Raw genomic sequence first — 22,855 nt, forward strand, 5'->3', positions numbered from 1 at the left:
TACTCTACGTTGCGGTGCGCAGGCTTCTCATTGAGATGGTTTCTCTTGTTGCAGAGCACGGGCTCTAGGAGCATGGGCTTCAGTAGTTGTGGCACACGAGCTTCAGTAGTTGTGGCCCACAGGCTGAGGTGCTCCGCGGCATGTGGGATCTTCCCAGACCAGGGATCGAACCCGTGTCCCCTGCATTGGCAGGTGGATTCGTAACCACTGCACCACCAGGGAAGCCCCTGGACTCCATTTTGAGGGTCCTTTTTCCTCAAAGGGTGGGAGCCTAACTTCCGTCTCCTGGAACCTTGCTCCAAGCTGCAAAATTATCTCTTGTCATAAAGTTATGAGAAGTTTGTTTTTTCCTCTGGACAAAAGATGGTCACCCCAACTACCAATGAATCCAGCATGAACTGTGTGTTACAAATAGTGTGGTCAAGTACTCTCACCTCATGACTAGCTATTGTTTATCTTGGGAACATGTAGGCAATAGACTTTTCTGCCTGGCTATAAAATTGTGATTTGTTTTTATTTTATTTTTCTTTGTGATTTGTTTCTGATTTTGCAAACTCTTTAGTGTCAGCAGATTGCCTGTGATTTGCATCACATTCTGGTTTAATGCTTATTCAATTAAAAAAAAAAACCTTTCATTTCTCTACTGCTTTTGTGAAGAGGTTTTCTGATCTGGGAAAATATTTCATTTTAAATTATATTTCCCCAACAGCAGGCAGTGTCCACACAGCCTCAAGGCAGAAAGGCCACTAAAGGGGATCAACCTCAGAGCGATTTTAACATGAGGTGGATGCAGACCTCCAGGACCTGCAGCTGAGAACATCTCATGGTGAAGCTGGGGCTCTTGCGGGACAAACTACTGTGGGAATTTTAACGTCTGGAGACATCCCCCGTTATCCATGTGGACAGTTTGTGAATGAGAGGGCCACAAATGTCAAGTCTGAACCAGAAAGACGGAAACACTTGCATAAGGTGTGACCACCACCCCCATCCTCTCCACCTTCTTCCAGGTCTTCTGGAAACGGTGCATGCACTGCCATTCCCTATCGGTGCAGGGGGCGGGCTCTGGGCGTGGCCATGGCCATCAAGTGCAGCACCTAGACTGTGGCCAGGTATCCCAAGGTAGCTTGCTAGGGTGGGCTTGGAGACCAATATGGGGGTGGGACCTGAGAAAAGGGAGGGACATGGACTTCACTACACCCCACCTTCAGAGCATTTCCGGGACTGGTGATCATTTATATGTTTTATGGTAAATCATCCTGCCAAATTCTCTAGGGATAAAAATTAAAATATCTTTAAAACTACTACTGTGTTGCAGCTTTATACACCAGCCAAGACCAGCGAGTAGTGAAGCTAGTGAACCAAATCAGCCAATAGAAACCTTGGAATGAGGAAGAGGAAGGGAATCTGAAGGGAAGTGAGAGTATTTCCTCTCCTACTTGTCTCTAACAGGGCTCAGCTGATAGGAGAGAGGATGCTAGGACATACTAAAGTTTTGAATGTTACCTGCATCTGACATTTTAATTACTGCTTTTATTGTCTAATCATGACCCTAAAAATTGTTGACGGTGTCTGCAGATTTTTTTCCATGAGTGTCAGAAACATGGCAAAGGAAAAAACACTTTTCCTATTATAACAGCTGGGTTCTCCTTGTTTATATAACAGTTACATAGACCTCTGACTTTGGTAATTTAGAGCAATGTCTTTCAGTACAGTACTTAATGTCTCTTGTATGTGACAGGGACAGATACAATAGCCTTAATGAAGATGCAAGGCCATTCAATGTCATTCAAAGACATATATCTCAAAGTTCTTGAACAAGTTCACTGTTAGTATTAGCCTAAGTTTCTGTTTTTTGTTTATTTTTTTAACATCTTTATTGGAGTATAATTGCTTTACAATGGTGTGTTAGTTTCTGCTTTATAACAAAGTGAATCAGCTATACATAGACATATATCCCCATATCTCTTCTCTCTTGCATCTCCCTCCCCCCCACCCTCCCTATCCCACCCCTCTAGGTGGTCACAAAGCACCGAGCTGATCTCCCTGTGCTACGTGGCTGCTTCCCACTAGCTATCGGTTTTACATTTGGTAGTGTATATATGTCTATGCCACTCACTCACTTCATCCCAGCTTACCCTTCCCCCTCCCCGTGTCCTCAAGTCCATTCTCTAGTAGGTCTGCATATTTATTCCCATCCTGCCCCTAGGTTCTTCGTGACCTTTTTTTTTTTTTTAGATTCCATATATATGTGTTAGCATACGGTATTTGTTTTTCTCTTTCTGACTTACTTCACTCTGTATGACAGACTCTAGGTCCATCCACCTCACTACAAATAACTCAATTTCATTTCTTTTTATGGCTGTGTAATATTCCATTGTATATATGTGCCACATCTTCTTTATCCATTCATCTGTCGAGGGACACTTGGGTTGCTTCCACGTCCTGACTATTGTAAATAGAGCTGCAATGAACATTGTGGTACATGACTCTTTTTGAATTACGGTTTTCTCAGAGTATATGCCCAGTAGTGGGATTGCTGGGTCGTATGGTAGTTCTATTTTTAGTTTTTTAAGGAACCTCCATACTGTTCTCCATAGTGGCTGTATCAATTTACATTCCCACCAACAGTGCAAGAGGGTTCCCTTTTTTCCACACCCTCTCCAGCATTTATTGTTTCTAGATTTTTTGATGATGGCCATTCTGACTGGTGTGAGGTGATATCTCATTGTAGTTTTGATTTGCATTTCTCTGATGATTAATGATGTTGAGCATTCTTTCATGTGTTTGTTGGCAATCTGTATATCTTCTTTGGAGAAATGTCTATTTAGGTCTTCTCACCATTTTTGGATTGGGTTATTTGTTTTTTTGATATTGAGCTGCATGAGCTGCCTGTAAATTTTTGGAGATTAATCCTTTGTCAGTTGCTTCATTGGCAAATATTTTCTCCCATTCTGAGGGTTTTTTCATCTTGTTTATGGTTTCCTTTGCTGTGCAAAAGCTTTTAAGTTTCATTAGGTCCCATTTGTTTATTTTTGTTTTTATTTCCATTTCTCTAGGAGGTGGGTCAAAAAGGATCTTGCTGTGATTTATGTCATAGAGTATTCTGCCTATGTTTTCCTCTAAGAGTTTTATAGTGTCTGGCCTTACATTTAGGTCTTTAATCCATTTTGAGTTTATTTTTGTGTATGGTGTTAGGGAGTGTTCTAATTTCATTCTTTTATATGTAGCTGTCCAGTTTTCCGAGTACCACTTACCGAAGAGGCTGTCTTTTCTCCACTGTATATTCTTGCCTCCTTTATCAAAAATAAGGTGACCATATGTGTGTGGGTTTATCTCTGAGCTTTCTATCCTGTTCCATTGATCTATATTTCTGTTTCTGTGCCAGTAGCATACTGTCTTGATTACTGTAGCTTTGTAGTATAGTCTGAAGTCAGGGAGCTTGATTCCTCCAGCTCTGTTTTTCTTTCTCAAGATTGCTTTGGCTATTCAGGGTCTTTTGTGTTTCCATACAAATTGTGAAATTTTTGTTCTAGTTCTGTGAAAAATGTCATTGGTAGTTTGATAGGGATTGCATTGACTCTGTAGATTGCTTTGGGTAGTATAGTCATTTTCACAATGTTGATTCGTCCAATCCAAGAACATGGTATATCTCTCCATCTGTTTGTATCATCTTTAATTTCTTTCATCAGTGTCTTATAGCTTTCTGCATAAAGGTCTTTTGTCTCCTTAGGTAGGTTTATTCCTAGGTATTTTATTCTTATAGTTGCAATGGTAAATGGAAGTGTTTCTTTAGTTTCTCTTTCAGATTTTTCATCATTAGTGTATAGGAATGCAAGAGATTTCTGTGCATTAATTTTGTATCCTGCTACTTTACCAAATTCATTGATTAGCTCTAGTAGTTTTCTGGTAGCATCTTTAGGATTCTCTATGTATAGTATCATGTCATCTGCAAACAGTGACAGCTTTACTTCTTCTTTTCTGATTTGGATTCCTTTTATTTCTTTTTCTTCTCTGATTGCTGTGGCTAAAACTTCCAAAACAATGTTGAATAATAGTAGTGAGAATGGGCAACCTTGTCTTCTTCCTGATCTTAGTGGAAATAGTTTCAGTTTTTCACCATTGAGGACGATGTTGGCTGTGGGTTTGTGATATATGGCCCTTATTATGTTGAGGTAAGTTCCCTCTATGCCTACTTTCTGGAGGGCCTTTATCATAAATGGGTGTTGAATTTTGTCAAAAGCTTTTTCTGCATCTATTGAGATGATCATATGGTTTTTATTCTTCTGTTTGTTAATATGGTGTATCACATTGATTGATTTGCGTATATTGAAGAATCCTTGCATTCCTGGGATAAACCCCACTTTAGCCTAAGTTTTTAATGTTCCTTTTTAAAAGACCCATTATAGATGTGCAAATCTTGTGGTCAGAGCATTCTCTCTATTTGCAATCATCTTTTGTATAACGTCTCTCCTTACCTAAGTCCAGATATTTTTTAAAATTTTGGCAGTTGTAAATATTGTATATTACAGTGTGCTTTAAAAATGTAGTGTCTCGGGACTTCCCTGGTGGTCCAGTGGCTGAGACTCCGTGCTCCCAATGCGGGGGGCCTGGGTTCGATCCCTGGTCAGGGAACTAGATCCCACATGCCACAACTAAAGAGCCTGCCTGCTGCAACTAAGACCTGGTGCAGCCAAATAAATAAATAAATAATGTTAAAAAAAAAAAAAAATGTAGTGTCTCTATTTTTCTGATACAGAGTTTAGTGCACTAGGTCAAACTACTTCCTGTGTTTTTCAAATTTTTGAAGTCTTTATTTTGAAGTGTTTAATAATCTTTAATAATTTGCATCTGTTTTTATAATACTACAGGGAGACATATGTCAAAATCTTCCTGTGATTAAGGAAATATCCTTTTTTTTTCTTGTGAATTAGTTTGTTTTGCTCCCTTGTAAATTTTACAAGCAACAAAACTTTCCTTAAGCAAGGTGGATTCATGAATTTCACCTATGATCAGCTTCTCTCCAGATGTTCTGTTTGATGAAAAATTTCACCATCCATTTATTTATTTGCATGAGAACATGGGAGTCCATGCTGAAATCTCTTTTGTGCCAACATGGCTAGTTGGCAATAATACATAATACAGCATAATTTACACAATCTACCTTCTAAAGATCTGAAAATCTAGCCCTAACACTATATATATGTATACATTTTTTTCATTAAAAAATGTGTCTAGTTCAGGAAACAAATGCATGGAATAATTTGATAATAGGGTTGGATTGAGCATTCAGTTAAATCTTAGTGAACTGCAGAGATTTAAAATTGAGCATGTGTAGAATAAATGTAATCAAGATAAGAAATCTATCAAAATGGTTCCTTAGTTTCACAACTTGGAAGAATCTTTCCGTGTGTCAAAACCAATATTTGCAATAAAGATGGGAAAGTTTTGATCCATTCTTCATTGATAACAAAATATCAGAGTTATACAATTTAGAAAAAAACTTAACGAATGCAGCGAATTTGGAAGGTCTTTAGGCAGCATGAATCATCATTGGTCATCAGAAATGCATACTGGGGGATATCTTAAAATTATAATGAATGGAGCAATGTATTTAAACAAAAGCCAAACATTACTAAACATCAGGAAATAAATACCCAAGAGTAATTTTAAAAAATATGTGTGTGGTGAAGTTCTCGTCCAAAATTCAATCTGTGGGGGATCGTCAGAATATTATTTTGGGAGTGAAATCTTTTCAATTTATGAGTAATGATTCTGAAGCCTTCTTAAATATCAGTTAATTCAAATGTAATGAACATCGAAAAGCTATAATCAATGCTTAAAACTTGTGAAAGATCATATAATATATACTGCAGTGAAACCTTACAGATTAAGTATACGTTAAAAGACTTTTTATTCAAAATGCTTTTATTGCATTAAAAAATTCTTACTGGAGAGAAATCTTCTACGTTTAGGGATTTGAAAGAAACATATATTTCATGGTGGGTATTAACTCATGGAAATTGCCTTAAAGATTATAAAAGAGATCATTGGAAATTCGATAAATCTAGCTTGCTTCCTTTAGGATTCATATAAAATAATATAGACATCCCTAACAAACGCCCCTGGAAATATTGCAATAGTATTTTTAAGGTGAAAACAACTTCAATAGTCTTCTAAAGAGTACATATGGGGTTTGTTATTCACACCTGACAGAACACTGAGAAATAGAAAATAAACAAAAGAGCTAAAATATAAAACAATGTTTTTATTAAAAATATTCTTCCTAGTTACTCTTGGATAAATGTAAAGTGAATTAGAAAATGTTATATTTAGAAATTACTGACAAATGAATTATGACGTCACAAAAATTTATCTCAAAGGTACTTATCATTCGCCTCGGGTGTGGAATAGAATAACAAGTACTATAAAGAACAATACAGTTGATATCAATTTTTGATTTTTAATTTTTTTAAAGCAGTGGTTGGTGACCTAAATCATCACATGCCTCATGCCTCTACCTCCTCATGCCTCTACCTCCCCCTGCCCAGGTCTTGTACCTATAAAAGTCTCTGGGACTGAGTACAGGGCTGAGCAAAGGGTGAATGGGGAATGCAAATGGATATGATGTTCTGATGGACGTCCGTACGAAGTGGCCCATTTCCCACCCGTAGAGTTTTGCATTTCACATTCAAGTTTGCATTTCTTGCACAGACAACTGCACTCCTTGCTTAATTATATCGCTTAAATTAAATTCTAATTGCAGGAGGCGTTCCTGGATCCAACTGTCTCCCCACATCGACTCCGAATCCAGGTCCGGATTCCCAGACCGCAGAGTCCGCCTCGCCTCTCTCTCAGGACCCGGCACCCCTTTACAAAAACGATTTTTGACTAAACTCGTTTTCAACTACTTAAAACGTAAACATCTTAGCTGTCAACAAGTGGCCTCTCAACTCTAAGTTTTCCCCTTAAATTGTTTGAAACATCAACTTAAAACAGGCAAGGAGCAGCCCGGCTCCGCGGCACAGGAAAGAAATTCAAAGTGATCGAAACTCGGAAAGAAAAGCATGCCCTTGGGGAGCTGCCAAGAGGCGCCCCGGCCCCGCCCCGCCCCGGCTCGGCTCGGCTCCGCCCCGCCCCGGCTCGGCCCCGCCCCGCCCCCCGCGGTCCCCGCCTACGCCTGGCCACTATTCGCGCCCCTTTCCGAAGGCGCTCCGCCTAGGCCCCGCCCCCAGCTTTCCCCGGAAGGAGCGCGCACGCGCAGTATCTCGCAGACCGGAAGAGGCTTGCGGGGGCGTAAGGTCACGTCGGCGTCTGTGAGTTTTCGTCTTTTTGAGTTTAAACCTGAGCGTCTCAGTCCACAGTCCTATACGCCTGGAGTCTTGGGGTTGCTACGGACGTTAACATTTCTGCACCCGTGCCTCTTACCTCCGGTAAGTTCTGGCGTCCCGGTGAGAGTTCTCGAAGCCTGACCGCTTCGCTGCTGGGTCGGGGGTCCGCGTTCATTTTCGGTTAAAATCTTTCCGAGGCCTTCCCTCCCGTGGATTTTGGGCCTTCGGGCCATTAGACCCGCCTGCCGCGTTGTTGTCCTGTAAAACCCTTCACTGACCACTCCTCCCGCCCCGCGCTGTTCAGCGTCGTGGCAGATGGACTTTTGAGATAGATTCAGACACTTTGCGCGTCTCCCCTCATCGTGGTCCCTCTTGGCCGATAGAGGCCTGGCTTCTCTCCCTGGCCCTGGGATTCAGCAGACCCCACCGCCTTCCTGGGAACCTCCCGCCGTCCCCGCCTCCCCCTTAATAAGAGGCCCAGTGTCCCGGAAGAGCACACTTGTCCGAAGGATGGGATTTAGGACTGAAGAACTCGGGGTGCCCCAAGAGCAAGTCACCTCCCCCGCGCGGGGATCTGGTGCTTTGTGGAAGTGATGATTGCAAAGGGGGGACCAGGAAAGCGGCAGGACAAGGGAGTGAGGAAGATCAGGAGAAAGAGAGACAGAGGGAGAATGAAGAGAAATAGAAAAGTGAGAGGGAGAAAAGATCAGTGAGGCGGCGCATAAAGAAAAGGCAAAAATAGAGGATCTGGGAAGGACTTGAAGAGAGACAAAGTGAAAGGGAATAACTCGGCGAAGTAGCAAGAGGAGAAAAGAAAATAGAAACACAGAGGAAAGGGAGGAGCTCCAGCCACGAAGGTTAAGGCACTTCAGACAGAGTGGTTAGGAGAAAAACAGTTGGGGGAGCTGAGTGCAGGGACAGAACGAGGGCTTAGGGTTGGCAGAGTGAGAAACAGCGCTGAGAGAACCTAGCCAGCTAGGGATGCCAGTGAGGCGGGGCAGAGGGGGTGTAATAGGAAAGACAATGTAATGGAGAGCAGAGGGGACACAGAAATGCGGGGAGAAAAAGGCAGACATATATAGAGATTGGGAACAGACTGGGGAGAAGGAGAAACTGAAGTTGAAATAGGTTTCAAGCCTTGTGCAAAACAAGTGTAAGGAAAGGAATAGAGAAAAGGGGAGAAAGCAGCGGGAGTGAGAGAGGAAACACAGAAAAGGAGAACGATGGAGAGAAACAAGGAAAGGGAGGCATAAACAGATTAACAGAAATACAGAGTAGAGTGAAAGAAGGGAAACCTGATTCTGCGTGAGTGGTGACTTGATGGGATATGGCTAAGGTGTGATATATTGACTTGTGGCTTTGTAATGTATTTAGTTTAAAATTTGCTTCATTGTTTTAATTTTACAGATGAGAATGAGAGTTGCAAAACTCCTGTTTATAAGGCTTGTGCGTTTTATAATTATTCGCCTCACAGTGTAGCTTCCATTTGCAGCCCTTTACTCTGACAATGAGGGGAGACTTGTCTGTGAGTTGTGGGTTGCCATCTTTGCTTGGAATGGTGTGAGGGAGGTGAGCCGGGACAAGAAATTACTGAATCCGTCACTACGTGGTGCTTTTTAGGGGAATATTAAAACCGTTGCTTTTTCTTCTTTTAAATGGACATACATTTTTGCACCCCTCTTACATTTAATTCATTTTTTTTAAAAGCATATTGAGGTAAATTTTAGTATACCGAATTCCCCCTTCTCTGTAAATAATCATCAGCTTCTGAAATAAGCTTTGGTGACATGTGATAACCAGCTGTCATCATTTTATTCTAAATATGAGGTAGTCTCAATTAAAAAAAAAAAATTGACCCCAGAAGTCATTAGATTAAAAAAAAAAGTCCCAAATTGTTTTCCCTTTTGAATATATTGTGTCTAGTTCAGATTATAAACCCTGCATTCTTTCTACCCTTTGTCATATGTTGGAACATTCTGTAGTACTTAGTAAATAATTTTAGACTGTTTCAATATATACTTGGTAAGGGTGTCTAGCATCTTAATGGTTAGAACTTAGTTTAGTGAGTTAGTCTAATATTCAGCAGCCTCTTTTGTCCCCTTTGTGTGATTTGTTGAATTAGTGAGCTGTGAGCTACAAAGTAGATGTTCCCCTCAAGTCCCTTTTGTCCATTCTGTGAAAATATTGAGGGATGGGCTGGATTGACTTGAAACTTTGTTCTAACAGAGCCCATCTGTTCATGGTAAAGAAATTTGCACTGATCCTATTTCCATAGCTAACCCTCTTTAAAAGTTTCAGCACCAAAATCTGTGTTCATCATTTTATATTTCTTCAGTGTTTCACTGTCTGCAAAAGAGGGAGTAAATGCTTGGGATCAATGTGATTAAAACCACAAAAGAGGTGTCTTTTGCTCAGGTGTATTAAAGATGATCCTGGAATTTTTTAAAGAGGAATGAGATGATAAGGACAAACTTCTCACTGTCTCTTCTAGGCCACCCTTTCAAAATTCAGTTACATGCAGTTCTCACTCAGCTCAGATGTTCTCAAGGTAACTTCCCTTCTGGGCCTCTGTGAACCTACCTACAACACAGAGGTGATGAACAAGATCAGGATTGCTGAATGACAGCGATCCCTAAAATGATTGACAATATTGTATGGATATCTATGTGGCATTTTTCTGCAAGAGGGTGACCATTGTAATTATAAGCTTAAAAGAGTGCCAGGCCAACAACGATGATGAAAACTACTAGGAAAGATGCAGGGCTCAGAGACAGAGTCTGTCTCAGAGTTCTATCTCTGCATCAAGTAAATCTGAAGTTAGACCATTTCAGTACCTGGCATTAACCCCTCTACTGGCTTCCCATTGCCTGTGGGACAAAATCCAGGCTCCTGGATATGACACCAGAGAGCACAGGCAACAAAGGAAAAAATAGTTAAATGGGCTTCATCAAAATAAAAAAACTTTGTGCATCAAAGCACACTATCAACAGAGTGAAAAGGCAACCCACAGAATAAGAGGAAAATTTTACAAATCATATATCTGATAAAGAATTATTATCTAGAATATATAAAGAACTCCTACCACTGAAAAACAAACAAAATTGAAAAATAGGCAAAACACTTGAATAGACATTTCTCCAAAGAAGATATACAGATGGCCAGTAAGCTCATGAAAAGATGCTCAATATCACCAATCGTAAGAGAAATGCAAATCAAAACCACAGTGAGATACTACTTCACACCCATTGGGATGGCTGTTATCAAAAAAAACTGGAAATAACAAGTGTTGGAGAGAATGTGGAGAATTGAAACCTTTGTGCATTGCTTACAAGGATAAAATGATATAGAAGCTGTGGAAAACAGTGGTAATTTCCTCAAAAAATTAAACATAGAATTACCATGTGATCCAGCAGTTGCACTTCTGGACATATACCCACATCACAGGGACTCCACCAAAAAGATTGCTATGGCAGAAAGAAACCTCACCCTTTTTTATGGCCAAGCAGACACAACCCATTATGTACATGTTCTCAAGATAAACAGTGATTAGTCCTCAAGTAAGAGGACATGATGGCACCATTTGTCAAACATAGTTCATCAACTTTTGCTTCCAGCTGTTGCTGGAACCCCATCCAGTCAAGCTTTCCCATCTACCATCCCACTTTCCTTGTCAGAGGCTGTAATGTCCTCCCTATTTCTAAACCCACTGGTTAATTCACAGTCTTTGTCTTGTCCTATCAGCAACTGTTGATCACTCCCTCTTCCGTTAAACACTTTTTTTTCTTTTTTTTCTCATGGCTTGCAGGACATCCCAGTATTTAAAAATAAACTTAAACTATCATTTGAAGTCTGGCCATCTGTTTCAATTTTCTTTTCTCCTTGTTCACTTTTCATTTTCTTCTCCTGGTTTTGCCTCAACCCCTGGTCGCTGATGGGGGCAGGGCCCCAAGCTCCATCTGGGACCTTTTCTCTGGCCGCACCCAGTGACTTTCCATATCATCATATCTTATGGCTTTAGACACCGTGACATCTCCCAATTCCACATCTCCTTCTCAGACCTCAGCCCTGAACTCCAGACTCCTGTCGTCCAGCTGTACCCTTCGCATCCCTGCTGGTGCGTCTCACAGGCATCTTCTTGCCACACTGTCCAGACATTAGCTCCTGGACCCTGCAGTCCTCCACATTTCCGTTGAGAGCTGTGGCATGCTTCTTGGGGCCAGTGTGACCATCTTGGATGCTTTTCAAATATACAGGATGTTACATTATTCGTATGTGTTTTAACTTGAGATACAAAAGAATTAGATGTTAAGATGGGTGAGACAATACATGGTATCCAAAATTCACTTGGGATGGGGTAGAAAAATGTCTGAAGACCACGGGCCTTGCTGATCTGCTTCCTGCAGTACTTGTGTGACATCATCTCCTGCTTGTTTCCTCCCTCCTCACTGAGATTGAGCCACACAGATGTCTTTGCTTTTCCCGGGGTCAGGGTCACCACTGCCTCAGGGATCCCTAGAACTCTCTGACCCCTCAGATGCACGTGGTGAACCTCCTCCCCCAGATCTTTGTTCTGATAACACACCTGCCCCCATTCTCAGTGGGGCCTTTTCTGAGTCTCTCGTTTAACTTTCCAGCGACACACCTACCCCCGCCCTAGCCTGTAATGCCTGCTCTGTGTGTTTCTCTCTGCTCTTTCCCCTTCCACTATCCAGATACAGGGGGCAGGGCCCGAGGAGAGAGCAGGGCCACGGAGTGGGAGGTGTGCTGGGGTTGACCCCTCTGACTGATGCGCAACGCTGACTTTACGTTAGATTGCTGAGCCATTTTCAGGTACCTCTTTTGTGCCCAGTTCCCGTAGCGTTTTCGTCTAGGTCATGGCTGACTGGGGCCCAGCCTCGATGATGTTTACGTGGCCTCAGGTGATTGAATCTGTATCCAGCCCTGAGCACTAGGGCTGTGGCTCATCTGCTTCTGAGGACTGAGACCAGCCCTTAAACTAGCGGGGTGGAGGGGGTGCTGTCCTCTGCATGGCCTGCGGTCAGGACTGGGTCTCTGACTTGAAGGGGAGGGTCCGTCCTTCCTAGGTCCCCACTGCTGCAGCTTGTGTGTGCCTTAACCAGGAGGGGAGTGAGTTCTGAAGAAAGGGGTCAAAAACCTTACCGCAGAGGACTGTCTGTTCCACGTGTGAGGTCCTCCCTGTGCGTGGTTGTGGTACAGGAAGGGGGTGTGTCGATTCCAAGCATTAAACAGCATCTTTTGATACTCAGGATTGACGTCTCAGGACTCACCTTGCCTGAGAAAGAAGCCCTGAAGAGGAAGAAGGGGAAAGGACAAGGAGTCAGGAATGACTCTTTCTCAGGTAAAATCCTATTCTTAGTTTACTGTTCAGTCCTCTCTGTCCTGAAATGCCATTTGGACTTGATAATCTCTCACTCTCAAGTATCCTGCCTGACAGGTTTGCTCAGACTCGCCCCACGGCCTTCCTTCAATCTTCTCTCATCGCCACACAGATTCTATTCTGTATTTTTACACACTCTTATGTATTTATGGAGATCAAAGTTAAGTTTTCTAATGTATTTTTTCTCAATTTTTGCAGTGTTTTTTTAATAACCAGGCTACTATAGAATAATGTTGAGAATCTTAATTAAATTTAGTACAATTTATACATGTCCATTGTACCAAAAATGCCGAAATGCACAAGTAGTAAATAATAGAAAATGAAGGTGTATTTAAAAATGTCATTTTAGACACTACCACTTTTATTCCAGTTAATTTTGGCGTGTATGTTTATAGTCCACCCACTTGTGTACGTGAGCAGGAACCCGTGGTGTGTATAAACGACACCATCATTTCATAAATAAGTCTTATATTTATTTTAACTTTGAAAGTGTGTCTTACATGCTTTCCACGTCCTTAAGTTTTCTCCTACCGTGCCATGTTAATGAGTTAAGAGCAGTAAGAATAGTCCTCATTGTACGTATGCATGTGTGTGTACGTGTATATGTATTGACCTTTCAGCCAGTTCTGTGTTTTCAGCCTTGAACTTGTTTCAGGTTTTCTCAGTTAGGAAACAACTGTGTCATCGTACTTTTAACGTCATATCTGGTACTTAAATGTATGATGCTGTAGGTTCTGTTCTAAAGCCGGACCACCTGGTTCAGGTGATGGCTGCTATTTATTAGCTGTTGAATAACAGAGTTGGGTCCTCTGTAAGGTGGGAATAAATTGGATGCTATGTTGTTATATGAGTTAATACTTGTAAAACATTTCGAGTAATGCTTACTGTGTGGTAACTTTTGGTTGTTACTGTAATTATCATTATCCCATTTTTTCAATTCTCACCTTTCTTTAAAGCTACTGTGGACTTTGTCATCCTTAAAGACATTACTGTACCTCATCTGGAAGTTAGTTATCATTTGCTATATGATGCCTGGAACTTGTGTATAGACAAACCTTTGTTGAATTTTTTTCATTTGCGTGTATATATATATATATTTTTTTTTTTTTTTGCATGCAATTTTAAATTCCTCAGTAATTTAGTAGATTTGACATCCTCTGATAGAAAAGTGTAATAAAGCAAAATTAGGGATATATTGTTCAAGATTCTCTTTGTGGCTCTATCAGAACACTCACTTCTATCTAATTGATGCTGGCACCTCTCTCCTCTTCTCATTTTGTGTGAAGATAAGTACTCTCCTGATGGCCTCTTGGTGAAATGTGTTTTCATTTCAGGCACTGTTGACATTCAGGGATGTGGCCATAGAATTCTCTCAGGAGGAGTGGGAATGCCTGGACCCTGCTCAGAGGGCCTTGTACAGGGACGTGATGTTGGAGAACTACAGGAACCTGGTCTCCCTGGGTGAGGATAGTTTCCCTCTGGAAATTGGGATCTGCCCTCGCGTGTCTTTGCATTTATCTTGAGTCTCTCGGGAACCTCTGCCTTGTTCACCTAAGGTTGAAGCCTTGTTGATTCAGAAGTGAGAGGCTTTATAATGGAGTGTCTGGAATTTAAACCTTCTCTTTCTTCAGTTGATCTGTCCACGACATGCTAGGTGGTGGCGGTTCTGGAAGCTGAGTAAGCACAAAATCTTATGGCGAAATTTTAAGCTGTCTGCCTGATTTTACTCCTGCACTATTGGTTTAGTAGTTCTTGGAAGAAAGCTACATATCTGTATATTTAAAACATTCTTTAAGCATTTGGAAGAAGACCATCATTGAACAAATTTGTGAAATATTATTCTATCCCATCTGTATTGTCGTTTTCAGCTGGACAAAGGGCTGGAATTGTATTATGGAAAAGCCACAGCACATCATTCACCTTTTTTCATGTAAGCAGGAAACTGTCTTTCTGAGGTGAATATTACTTTCATCTTGGAGCAGGGGAGAGAGCCCTGGCCTCTGAAGAGTGAGGTGAAAATAGAGAAAAAAAAAAAAATGAGGTGGGTGGGAATGTATCAACGATACGAACATAGGGAAGAACTCAGACGGCAAAGAGGTGGCTACTTCATCAAATGTTTTTTAGGGAATTCTTCCTAAATGTGAGAGGTCTTTGGGAAGACAGAAGTTTATTGCTGTGAGCTCTCGAAGGAAGTTGTACTTCCCCTCCTCTTATTCATGTGTCTTAAAAGTTTCCTCCCATCCCAGTGGTATTCCACCTCGTTGCAAAGACAAAAGCAAAGTCTTTATCCTGACTCACAACTTTCTGTTACCTGCCGTCTGTGACCGTTTTTGTGTTTGGACTTTGGGGGACCAGCCTTTCATTCTAGACTCAGTTCTCAGTCCACACACATCCGAGCTGAGGTCTCCCTTGTCCCGCCTCCTCTCCTTCTCTAGCTTCCATCCCCATTTCACATACGTGAGAGACCTTCTTTTGGGGATGGGGGACACCGGCTGCTCATCCACTGCATCTGGGGCCCCAGGCGAGTACAGGGGCCTGTCTCAAGCCCTCTCTGCCCCTTCAGGTGCCTCAGGCATTTCTTCGTTTCTGCTTTTGCCTTTAGGAGCATGTATCATGGGACTAGCATGGATGTTTTGAGATTGTTCCTCAGCAGTATTGTAAAGACAGTGGGCGGAGAGAACCTTTCTTTGATCCCCAGTCCTTCACGGGGAGCATATCTCAGGCACATTTTGGGGTTTGTAGGCAGACCCCAGGGTCCACTTCAACATCCCACAAAATCTGAATCCCTTACTTTACTCTCGTATCTTTTATTTTTCTCTCTCTTGCAGTGCTTACTTAGTATGCAAATGTGGAAAAACTTGGGCTCTACCTGATTTCATATTTTTTTGAGTGTGTGTGATTTTGCCTCTGAAACTTGCTTCTGAAATACACCTACTTGGTGTCTGAGATGTTATTCTCTGTTTTCTGCTGTGATAACCCACCCTTTAGGTGCTGGACAAGCTCTAGTGAACTCTCCCACGAGGAGTTTCACTGGGTAAAAGAAAATTCTGAGTGGAGAATGCTTTGATTTAGATGTTACAGTATCATCCTGCTTCATGGGGAAGTGCCCTCTGAAGTAACTGAGTAGAGTGGTCAGCATGTTCCAGGATGCTGAGATAGAAGGTATCATGAGAGCCTGACACAAATGGTTCCAGTTGTCCTTCTGGGTTTTGTGGATCACCACAAAAGTGTCTCTCAAGGGCAGTGTGGCAATGTTGATTAAATATACTAACGATCATCCTGTCTGATTTGGGGTTTTCTCAAGTACAGAGATTTATTCCAGGGAAAAAATTGCAAGTTCATAACCACATATCAGTGAGACCGTTGGCCAAACTGTTGTTCTTGCAACAGTGTTCGTTACATGTGTATGCCATTGTTTATTGTTCAAAAAAGTATGATTAGCATTCATTCCCTGCTAGGCAGTTTCTCAACATTTTCCTCTGTCCCCAGTCCCTGGCAACTACCAGTCTGCATTCTGTCTCTGTGGATTTATCTATTCTGTGTATATCATATCTTTTGCAATATTGCCTTGACTCTTCAGGGCCTTTTGCAGTTCCGTATGAATTTCATCATCTTTTCCATTTTTCCAGAAAATGTTCTTGGAATTTTGAGTGTTTACATAGAATCTATAGACCATGTTGGTGAATATTATCATAAATATGGAATGTCTTCCCATTTATTTAGGTCTTCTTTAATTTCTATTAACAATTTTTTTAAAATTTTTATTGGAGTATAGTTGATTTACAGTGTTGTGTTAGTTTCAGGTGTACAGCAAAGTGAATCTGTTACACATATACAGATATCCGCTCTTTTTTAGATTCTTTTCCCGTATAGGCCATTAAAGAGTATTGAGTAGAGTTCCCTGTGCTATACAGTAGGTCCTTAATAGTTATCTATATCAGCAATGTTTTGTAGTTTTCAGTCTATATGTCTTTCATCTCCTTACTTAAATTCATTCCTAGGTATTTTATTCTTTGGATATTATTGTAAGTGGAATTATTAAAAAATTTTTTTTTCAAATTGTTCATTGTTGCTGTATAGAAACACAGCTGATTTTCATATGTAGATACTGTATCCTGCAACTTGGCTGACATCGTTTATAAGACTAGTAGGTCTTGTGTGTGTGTGTATTTTATGGAATTTTCGTTATACAGGATTGTGTCATCTGCTCATGGAGATAATTTTCCTTTTTATTCTCCAATTTGTATACTTTTAATTTCTTTTTCTTGCATAATTGCTCTGGGTAGAACTTCCAGTACAACATTGAATAGCTGGATAGCAGTGGTGAAAGTGGGCATCGTGTCTTATTTCTTATTTTAGGTGGAAAGCTTTTATTATTTCATCATTGACTGTGTATGATATTAGCTGTGAGTTTCTCATAAATGATCTTTATCAGGTTGAGGAAGTTCACTTTTTGTATGCTGAGTGTTTTCATCATGAACGGTTTCTGGATTTTTTTCAAATATCTATTCTGCATACAATGAGATGATTATGTAGGTTTTCCCTCCCCTTTCTACTATTGATGTGGGCTATTATATTGATAGATTTCCATATATTGAACCAACTACCCTTGAATTCTTGGTACAAGGCTGCCTTTTTTATGATGTATAATCTTAATATGCTATGTATTCAATTGGCTAGTATTTTGTTGAGGATTTTTCATCTATATTCATAAAGTATGTTGGTCTGTAGTATCTTTTCTTGAGCTGTTTTTGTCTGGCTTTGGTATCAGAATAATGCTGACCTCATAGAATGAATTAAGAAATGTTCTCTCTTTTCAGACTTGTGGTTGCCAAGGGGGAGGAGAGGTGGGGGAGGGATGGATTGGGAGTTTGGAATTAGCAGATGCAAACTATTATATATAGAATGGATAAACAACAAGGTCCTACTGTATAGCACAAGGCACTATATTCAATATCCTGTAATAAACCATAATGGAAAAAGGAAAAAAAAAAGAAGTGTTCTCTCTTTTACTTATTATAGGGCAGGTCTAGTCGTAAGAAAATCCATCACCTTTTGTTTATCTTGGAAGTCATAATTTCTCCCTCATTTTTAAAAGATAGTTTTGCTAGAGATAGAATTGGCTGACAGTTTTTTTTCCTCTTTCAACACTTCAAATACGTCATCCATTGTTTCTGGACTCCATGGTTTTGGCAAGAAATCAGCTTTTAATCTTACTGAGGATCTTTTGTATATGACAAATACCTACCTTCTCCCTTGCTGCTTTTAAGATTCTCTCTTTCCCTTTGTCTTTTAACAGCTTGATTATAATTTGTTACGTGTGATTCTCTTTGAGTTTTCCTACATGCGGTTCATTCAGTCTTTAGATTTGTAGGTTCATGTCTTTATTCACATTTAAGAAATTTTTGACCATATTCTGATATTCTTTCTGCCTTCTTTCTCCTTCTCTTTGGGACTCCCATTATTCATATGTTCATCCACTGATGGTATCTACAGGTCTCCTAAGCTCTGTTCATTTATATTCAGTCTTTTTTTTCTTTCTGCTCCTTAGACTAGGTAATTCTGACTGATCTGCCTACAAGTTTGCTGATACTCTCTTTTGCCTAATCAAATCTGGTGCTGAACCTCTCTAGGAAATTTTTCATTTTGATAAATTTACCTTTCAGCCCCAGAATTTCTGTTTAGTTTCTTTTTATAATCTCTATCATTTTATTGATATTCTCTATTTGTTTAAACACTGTTTTCCTTACCTTCATTAATTCTGTGTCCATCATTCCCTTTAGCTTAATTAGTTGATTTAAAGTGTTTGTTGATTAAGTCCAAAGTTTGGGCTCCATTGTGGACAATTTATGCTATTTATTTATTCATTTTTCTGTATGGGTTATAATGATACTTTATTATTACTTTGCCTGCTTTGTAACCTTTTGTTTAACAAATGGGATATTTTGAGTATGTTGAAACCTTGGAAATCATAATCCACTCCTTCCCCCACGCTCACCCCCTGGATTTTGTTGTTGTTTCTTGTGACTGCTGTTGTGTCTTTATTTCTCTCAACTAATTTTGTGTGATGTGTTTTCATTGCTGTGTGTGGCCACTGAAGTCTTTGCTGACTTATTGGTCAGTTAGTGATTTGACAGATTTCCTTAAACACCTGGAACCAAAACCAAAACAAAACCACCTTATACTCTTTGTAGATGAGCTCTTTGTGTTGGAGAATTCCTTAAACACTCAGGCAAGGAGTTTACAACTCTGCCTTAGCATTCACTTCTTGCAGAAAATCTGATTTTCAGCTGTACATGAGGGCTTAGGAGCTTCTCAGGTCTTTTCTTATATTCCCAGTCCTAGGCATGCCCAAATCTGTCTAGATTCCCTGGAATATGTGGCAGATGTTCAAAGTCCTTAATTCCCAGTACAACTCACTCCCCACTTTTTTCCCAGGGTTTTCGATTTGTCCATTGTTTGCCCAAGTTGTTATCCCTTGCCCTAGGTGGCAGTGGCTAGTATATTTACCTTTAAATGTTTTTGACCAAGCCCTCAAGTTAGCAGTTCCACCTAGGTATAGTTTTGCAGGTACTTTGAGCCAATCCTTTAGGTATCCATCAGGCAGATCAAAACAAAAAAAACAAAACCAAAAAAACAAAACCCAAACAGTTGAAATTCTTTATAAGCTCTGTTCTGTCACCTCTGGTTCTGGAAACCTGTACCAGCCTGTGGGGCTCTCATCTTCACGGCCACTGCCTAGCTGAGGAACAGGGATGGGTCAAGGTAAGAAAAAACAGCTGCCTTTTTCTTGGTTAAGAGTGTTCCTGGTAGCTGGAATCCTTTGATTAATTTCCAGAGTTCTTATAAAGTTGATTCTGACAGTTTTTGTGAGTTCATTTCTTGTTTTGTACAGAGAAGTACATTTGGCATTCCCTGCTTTGTCAGTTTTGTTGTCACATTTCCCCATTAATTTCTGTAATATTACATATTTACCTGGACCTTTTATTTCAAAATCAGTGATTTTTAACATATTTTCCATTTCTCATATTGTGTGCTCCTTCTGAAATATGTCCTTTCTTTTAGTCTTATAGGTGAATTCTTTAGAATTCCACAGATACTGTGTGTGTGTCTGTGTGTGTGTGTATTTAACAAATGTAAATTCTTATTATTTATGATTTATGGCTGGATTTGTCTCACATTACTAAAATGTTTATTCCTGTTTATTTTGATTAACAGATAATTAATATTTAGCATATGTTATGTAATATAAGCACAGTGAACTAATCGTTAATGTTGCAGTATGCCTATTTTTCATGGGTATAGTTGTATAACAAGTATTCAAAATAATGTTTTGATATGCTTACAGTTTTGTTTTAGTGTTGTATCCAAGTATTCACTAGTGTTTTTTTTAATATTAATTTTCTTAAGAAACTTTTCCTCGCTCCCTTCCTCCCTTCCTTCCTTCCTTCCTTCCTTCCTTCCCTTCTTCCTCCCTCCCTCCCTCCCTCCCTCCCTCCCTTCCTCCCGCCATGCAGCATGCAGGATCTTAGTTCCCCGACCAGGGATTGAACCTGTGCCCCCTGCATTGGGAGCGTGGAGACTTAACCACTGGACCCCACTGATTATTTTTAATATCTTTTATTTTTCAAATGTTAGACAGTTGTATGCCTCCCATGAATTGTGTGCTTTGGGGTCCTGTGGAGAAATTCCTTTTCTTTCAAGGTTATTGTAACTTTTGATAACAGAGCATTTGAAAATAGGCTTCCCTGAAAATAATTTGAATTGTGTGTAATCACCCTTTCTTTTTAGAGGAACCTTATTCATTTGTGTTCCTAAACATTTGCAGACCACGGTTGTACAGCTTGATAAGTCTGTTAATCACGAGTTTTACCTTTGGTGTAATATTATATTACTCAGCATGAAATATCTATCTTCCAATCTGGTTAAAAGGAAGCCTTATGTCTTACAGATATGTCTACCAGATGTGTGATCAAAGAATTATCACCAAAAGAGGACATTAATCATGGAGACTTACTTCAGACATTGGTTTTTGAAAGACTTGTAAGTCACGATTTTGATGATTCTGATTTCAGTGAAGTCCAGCAAAATATGCACAAGTTTGCGAATCAGTGGGAATATGAAGAAAAAAGTTACAAAGGAGTGACTACAACCCCTTGCAAAAATCTCACTGGTAGTAGAGATCAACAACATCATAAATCCTGGAATAATTTTCCTTTAAAGCACAATGTTTCTGTAAGAAGTATGTCTCAATATTACAGATATTACAAGTCATATATGAGGAATAAGGAACTAAAAAGTAACGTAGGCTCTTCAGGAAACAAGTTTTTGAAATGTTTGGAAAATAGGCTTGGATTAAGCCTTCATTCACATTTGGCTGAACTGCAGATTTTTCAAACTGAGGAGAAAATATATGAATGTAATCAAGTTGAGGAGTCTATGAAAAACGGTTCCTCAGTTTCACCACTTCAAATAATTCCTCCTAGTGTCAAAACCAACATTTGTAATAAAAATGGGAAGGTTTTAACGCATCCTTCGTTGCTTACACAACACCAGAAAACACATATTAGAGAAAAGCCCTACAAATGTAATGACTGTGGGAAGGCTTTTAGCCATTGCTCAGTCTTCGCTAATCATCAAAGAATTCATTCTGAACAGAGACCTTACAAATGTAGTGAGTGTGGCAAAACCTTTAACAGATTCTCAAACCTCACAAGGCATCAGAGAATTCATACTGGGGAGAAACCATATAAATGTAATGTGTGTGGTAAGGACTTTATGATACGTTCACACCTTTGGGGTCACGAGCGAATTCATACTGGAGAGAAACCTTACAAATGTAACGAGTGTGGTAAGGATTTCACCACACGTTCACACCTTTGGGGCCATGAGAGGATCCATACTGGAGAGAAACCATACAAATGTCATGAGTGTGGCAAAGCTTTCACTGGGAGTTCAAACCTTACTCAACATCAGAAAGTTCACACTGGAGAGAAACCATATAAATGTCATGTATGTGGCAAGGCCTTCAGTCAGAATTCAAGCCTTACAGTTCATCAGAGAATTCATACTGGAGAGAAACCTTACAAGTGTCATGAGTGTGGCAAAGCCTTTAAGCAGTACTCAAGTCTCAACAGACACCAGAATATACATGGAGTGAAGATACAGATGTAAAGTGTGTGGTAAGGTTTTTATTAAATGTGCATATGTTTGGAGTGACAAGAGAATTTATACTGGAAAGAAACCTTACAGGAGAATATATTAAGGCCTTCAGGAAATGACCTGGCCTCAGGATCACCAAAGATTTCATAATGGAGAAAACCCTTACAAATATAATGAGTGAGGTAAATTGTTTAAGCAGGTTTCAGAATGTACTGTGCATCAGGGAATTATTAGTAGGGAGAACTAAGTCTAGTCCTTCTTGAAGATTAGTCGAATCATGTTACACTCTGCAGAGTAATTAAAAGTTAAAATCATTTAAAATTCATGAGATGGTGGCGGGGGGGTGTCAAAGGATCAAGGACGTGTGGAAAGGCTCACTCATCAAGTTTTCATGAAATGTTTTTATTCTTAGATTTCTTGGTAAGGCTCTATTTTTAGTGACTTTCAATCTGAGGTTCAAAATCTGTTAATGATGTTATATCTTCATCACAGACCTCTCATGTGCTGCCATGATGAAACACACCTGTAAAGGAACTTTACACCTGTAAAGGAACTTTTTAAAAATTTCGGTCCTAATGTAAAAGGTGATTTGTTTTAAATTTTCTTTCCTTTATTTTTGGTTTTTGTTTTTAATTTTCAATTGCACTTGTTCATTGGTGGTATATATACATTAACCTTGTATCCTGCAGCCCTACTGTAGTGTTTTATTGTACCACACTTTAGGGTATTATTGTATTATAGGGTATTTATTGTATTGTAGTGTTTTATGTACCACACTTTAGGGTATCATGAAATTGTTCAATTCCAGTGATAGGTGCCACCCCGTTTTGTTCATGGCGTAAAGAGCCTCTCTGTTACCATACTAATGTTGACACAGTCTTACAGTCATTAAATCCGAATTGGTCATGGGCCAGGTTCCTGTTGTTCTGTGTTGCAGTCAGAGCATCTGCATTTTATTAAGATCTCA

At 39.9% G+C, this 22,855-nt stretch overlaps 1 protein-coding gene across 1 annotated transcript; it reads left to right on the forward strand.

Moving 5' to 3' along the window:
• Positions 1-7,283: 7,283 nt before the first annotated feature.
• Positions 7,284-21,900, forward strand: LOC133077764 (zinc finger protein 677-like). Its single transcript, XM_061172519.1, has 4 exons — positions 7,284-7,430; positions 12,596-12,687; positions 14,061-14,187; positions 20,678-21,900. The coding sequence occupies exons 2-4, from the start codon at positions 12,673-12,675 to the stop codon at positions 21,898-21,900; spliced, it is 1,365 nt and encodes a 454-aa protein (XP_061028502.1). The 5' UTR covers positions 7,284-7,430; positions 12,596-12,672.
• The last annotated feature ends 955 nt before the right edge of the window (positions 21,901-22,855 follow it).

This window comes from Eubalaena glacialis, chromosome 18, assembly GCF_028564815.1.
Source record: "Eubalaena glacialis isolate mEubGla1 chromosome 18, mEubGla1.1.hap2.+ XY, whole genome shotgun sequence".
NCBI classification, from domain to species: domain Eukaryota; kingdom Metazoa; phylum Chordata; class Mammalia; order Artiodactyla; family Balaenidae; genus Eubalaena; species Eubalaena glacialis.

What these genes read in the sequence shown, in the direction of transcription:
- LOC133077764 (XM_061172519.1), top strand. An exon ending in CAGGAACCTGGTCTCCCTGG is followed by an intron (nt 14,188 to 20,677) that starts GTGAGGATAGTT and finishes TATGTCTTACAG; the next exon opens with ATATGTCTACCAGATGTGTG.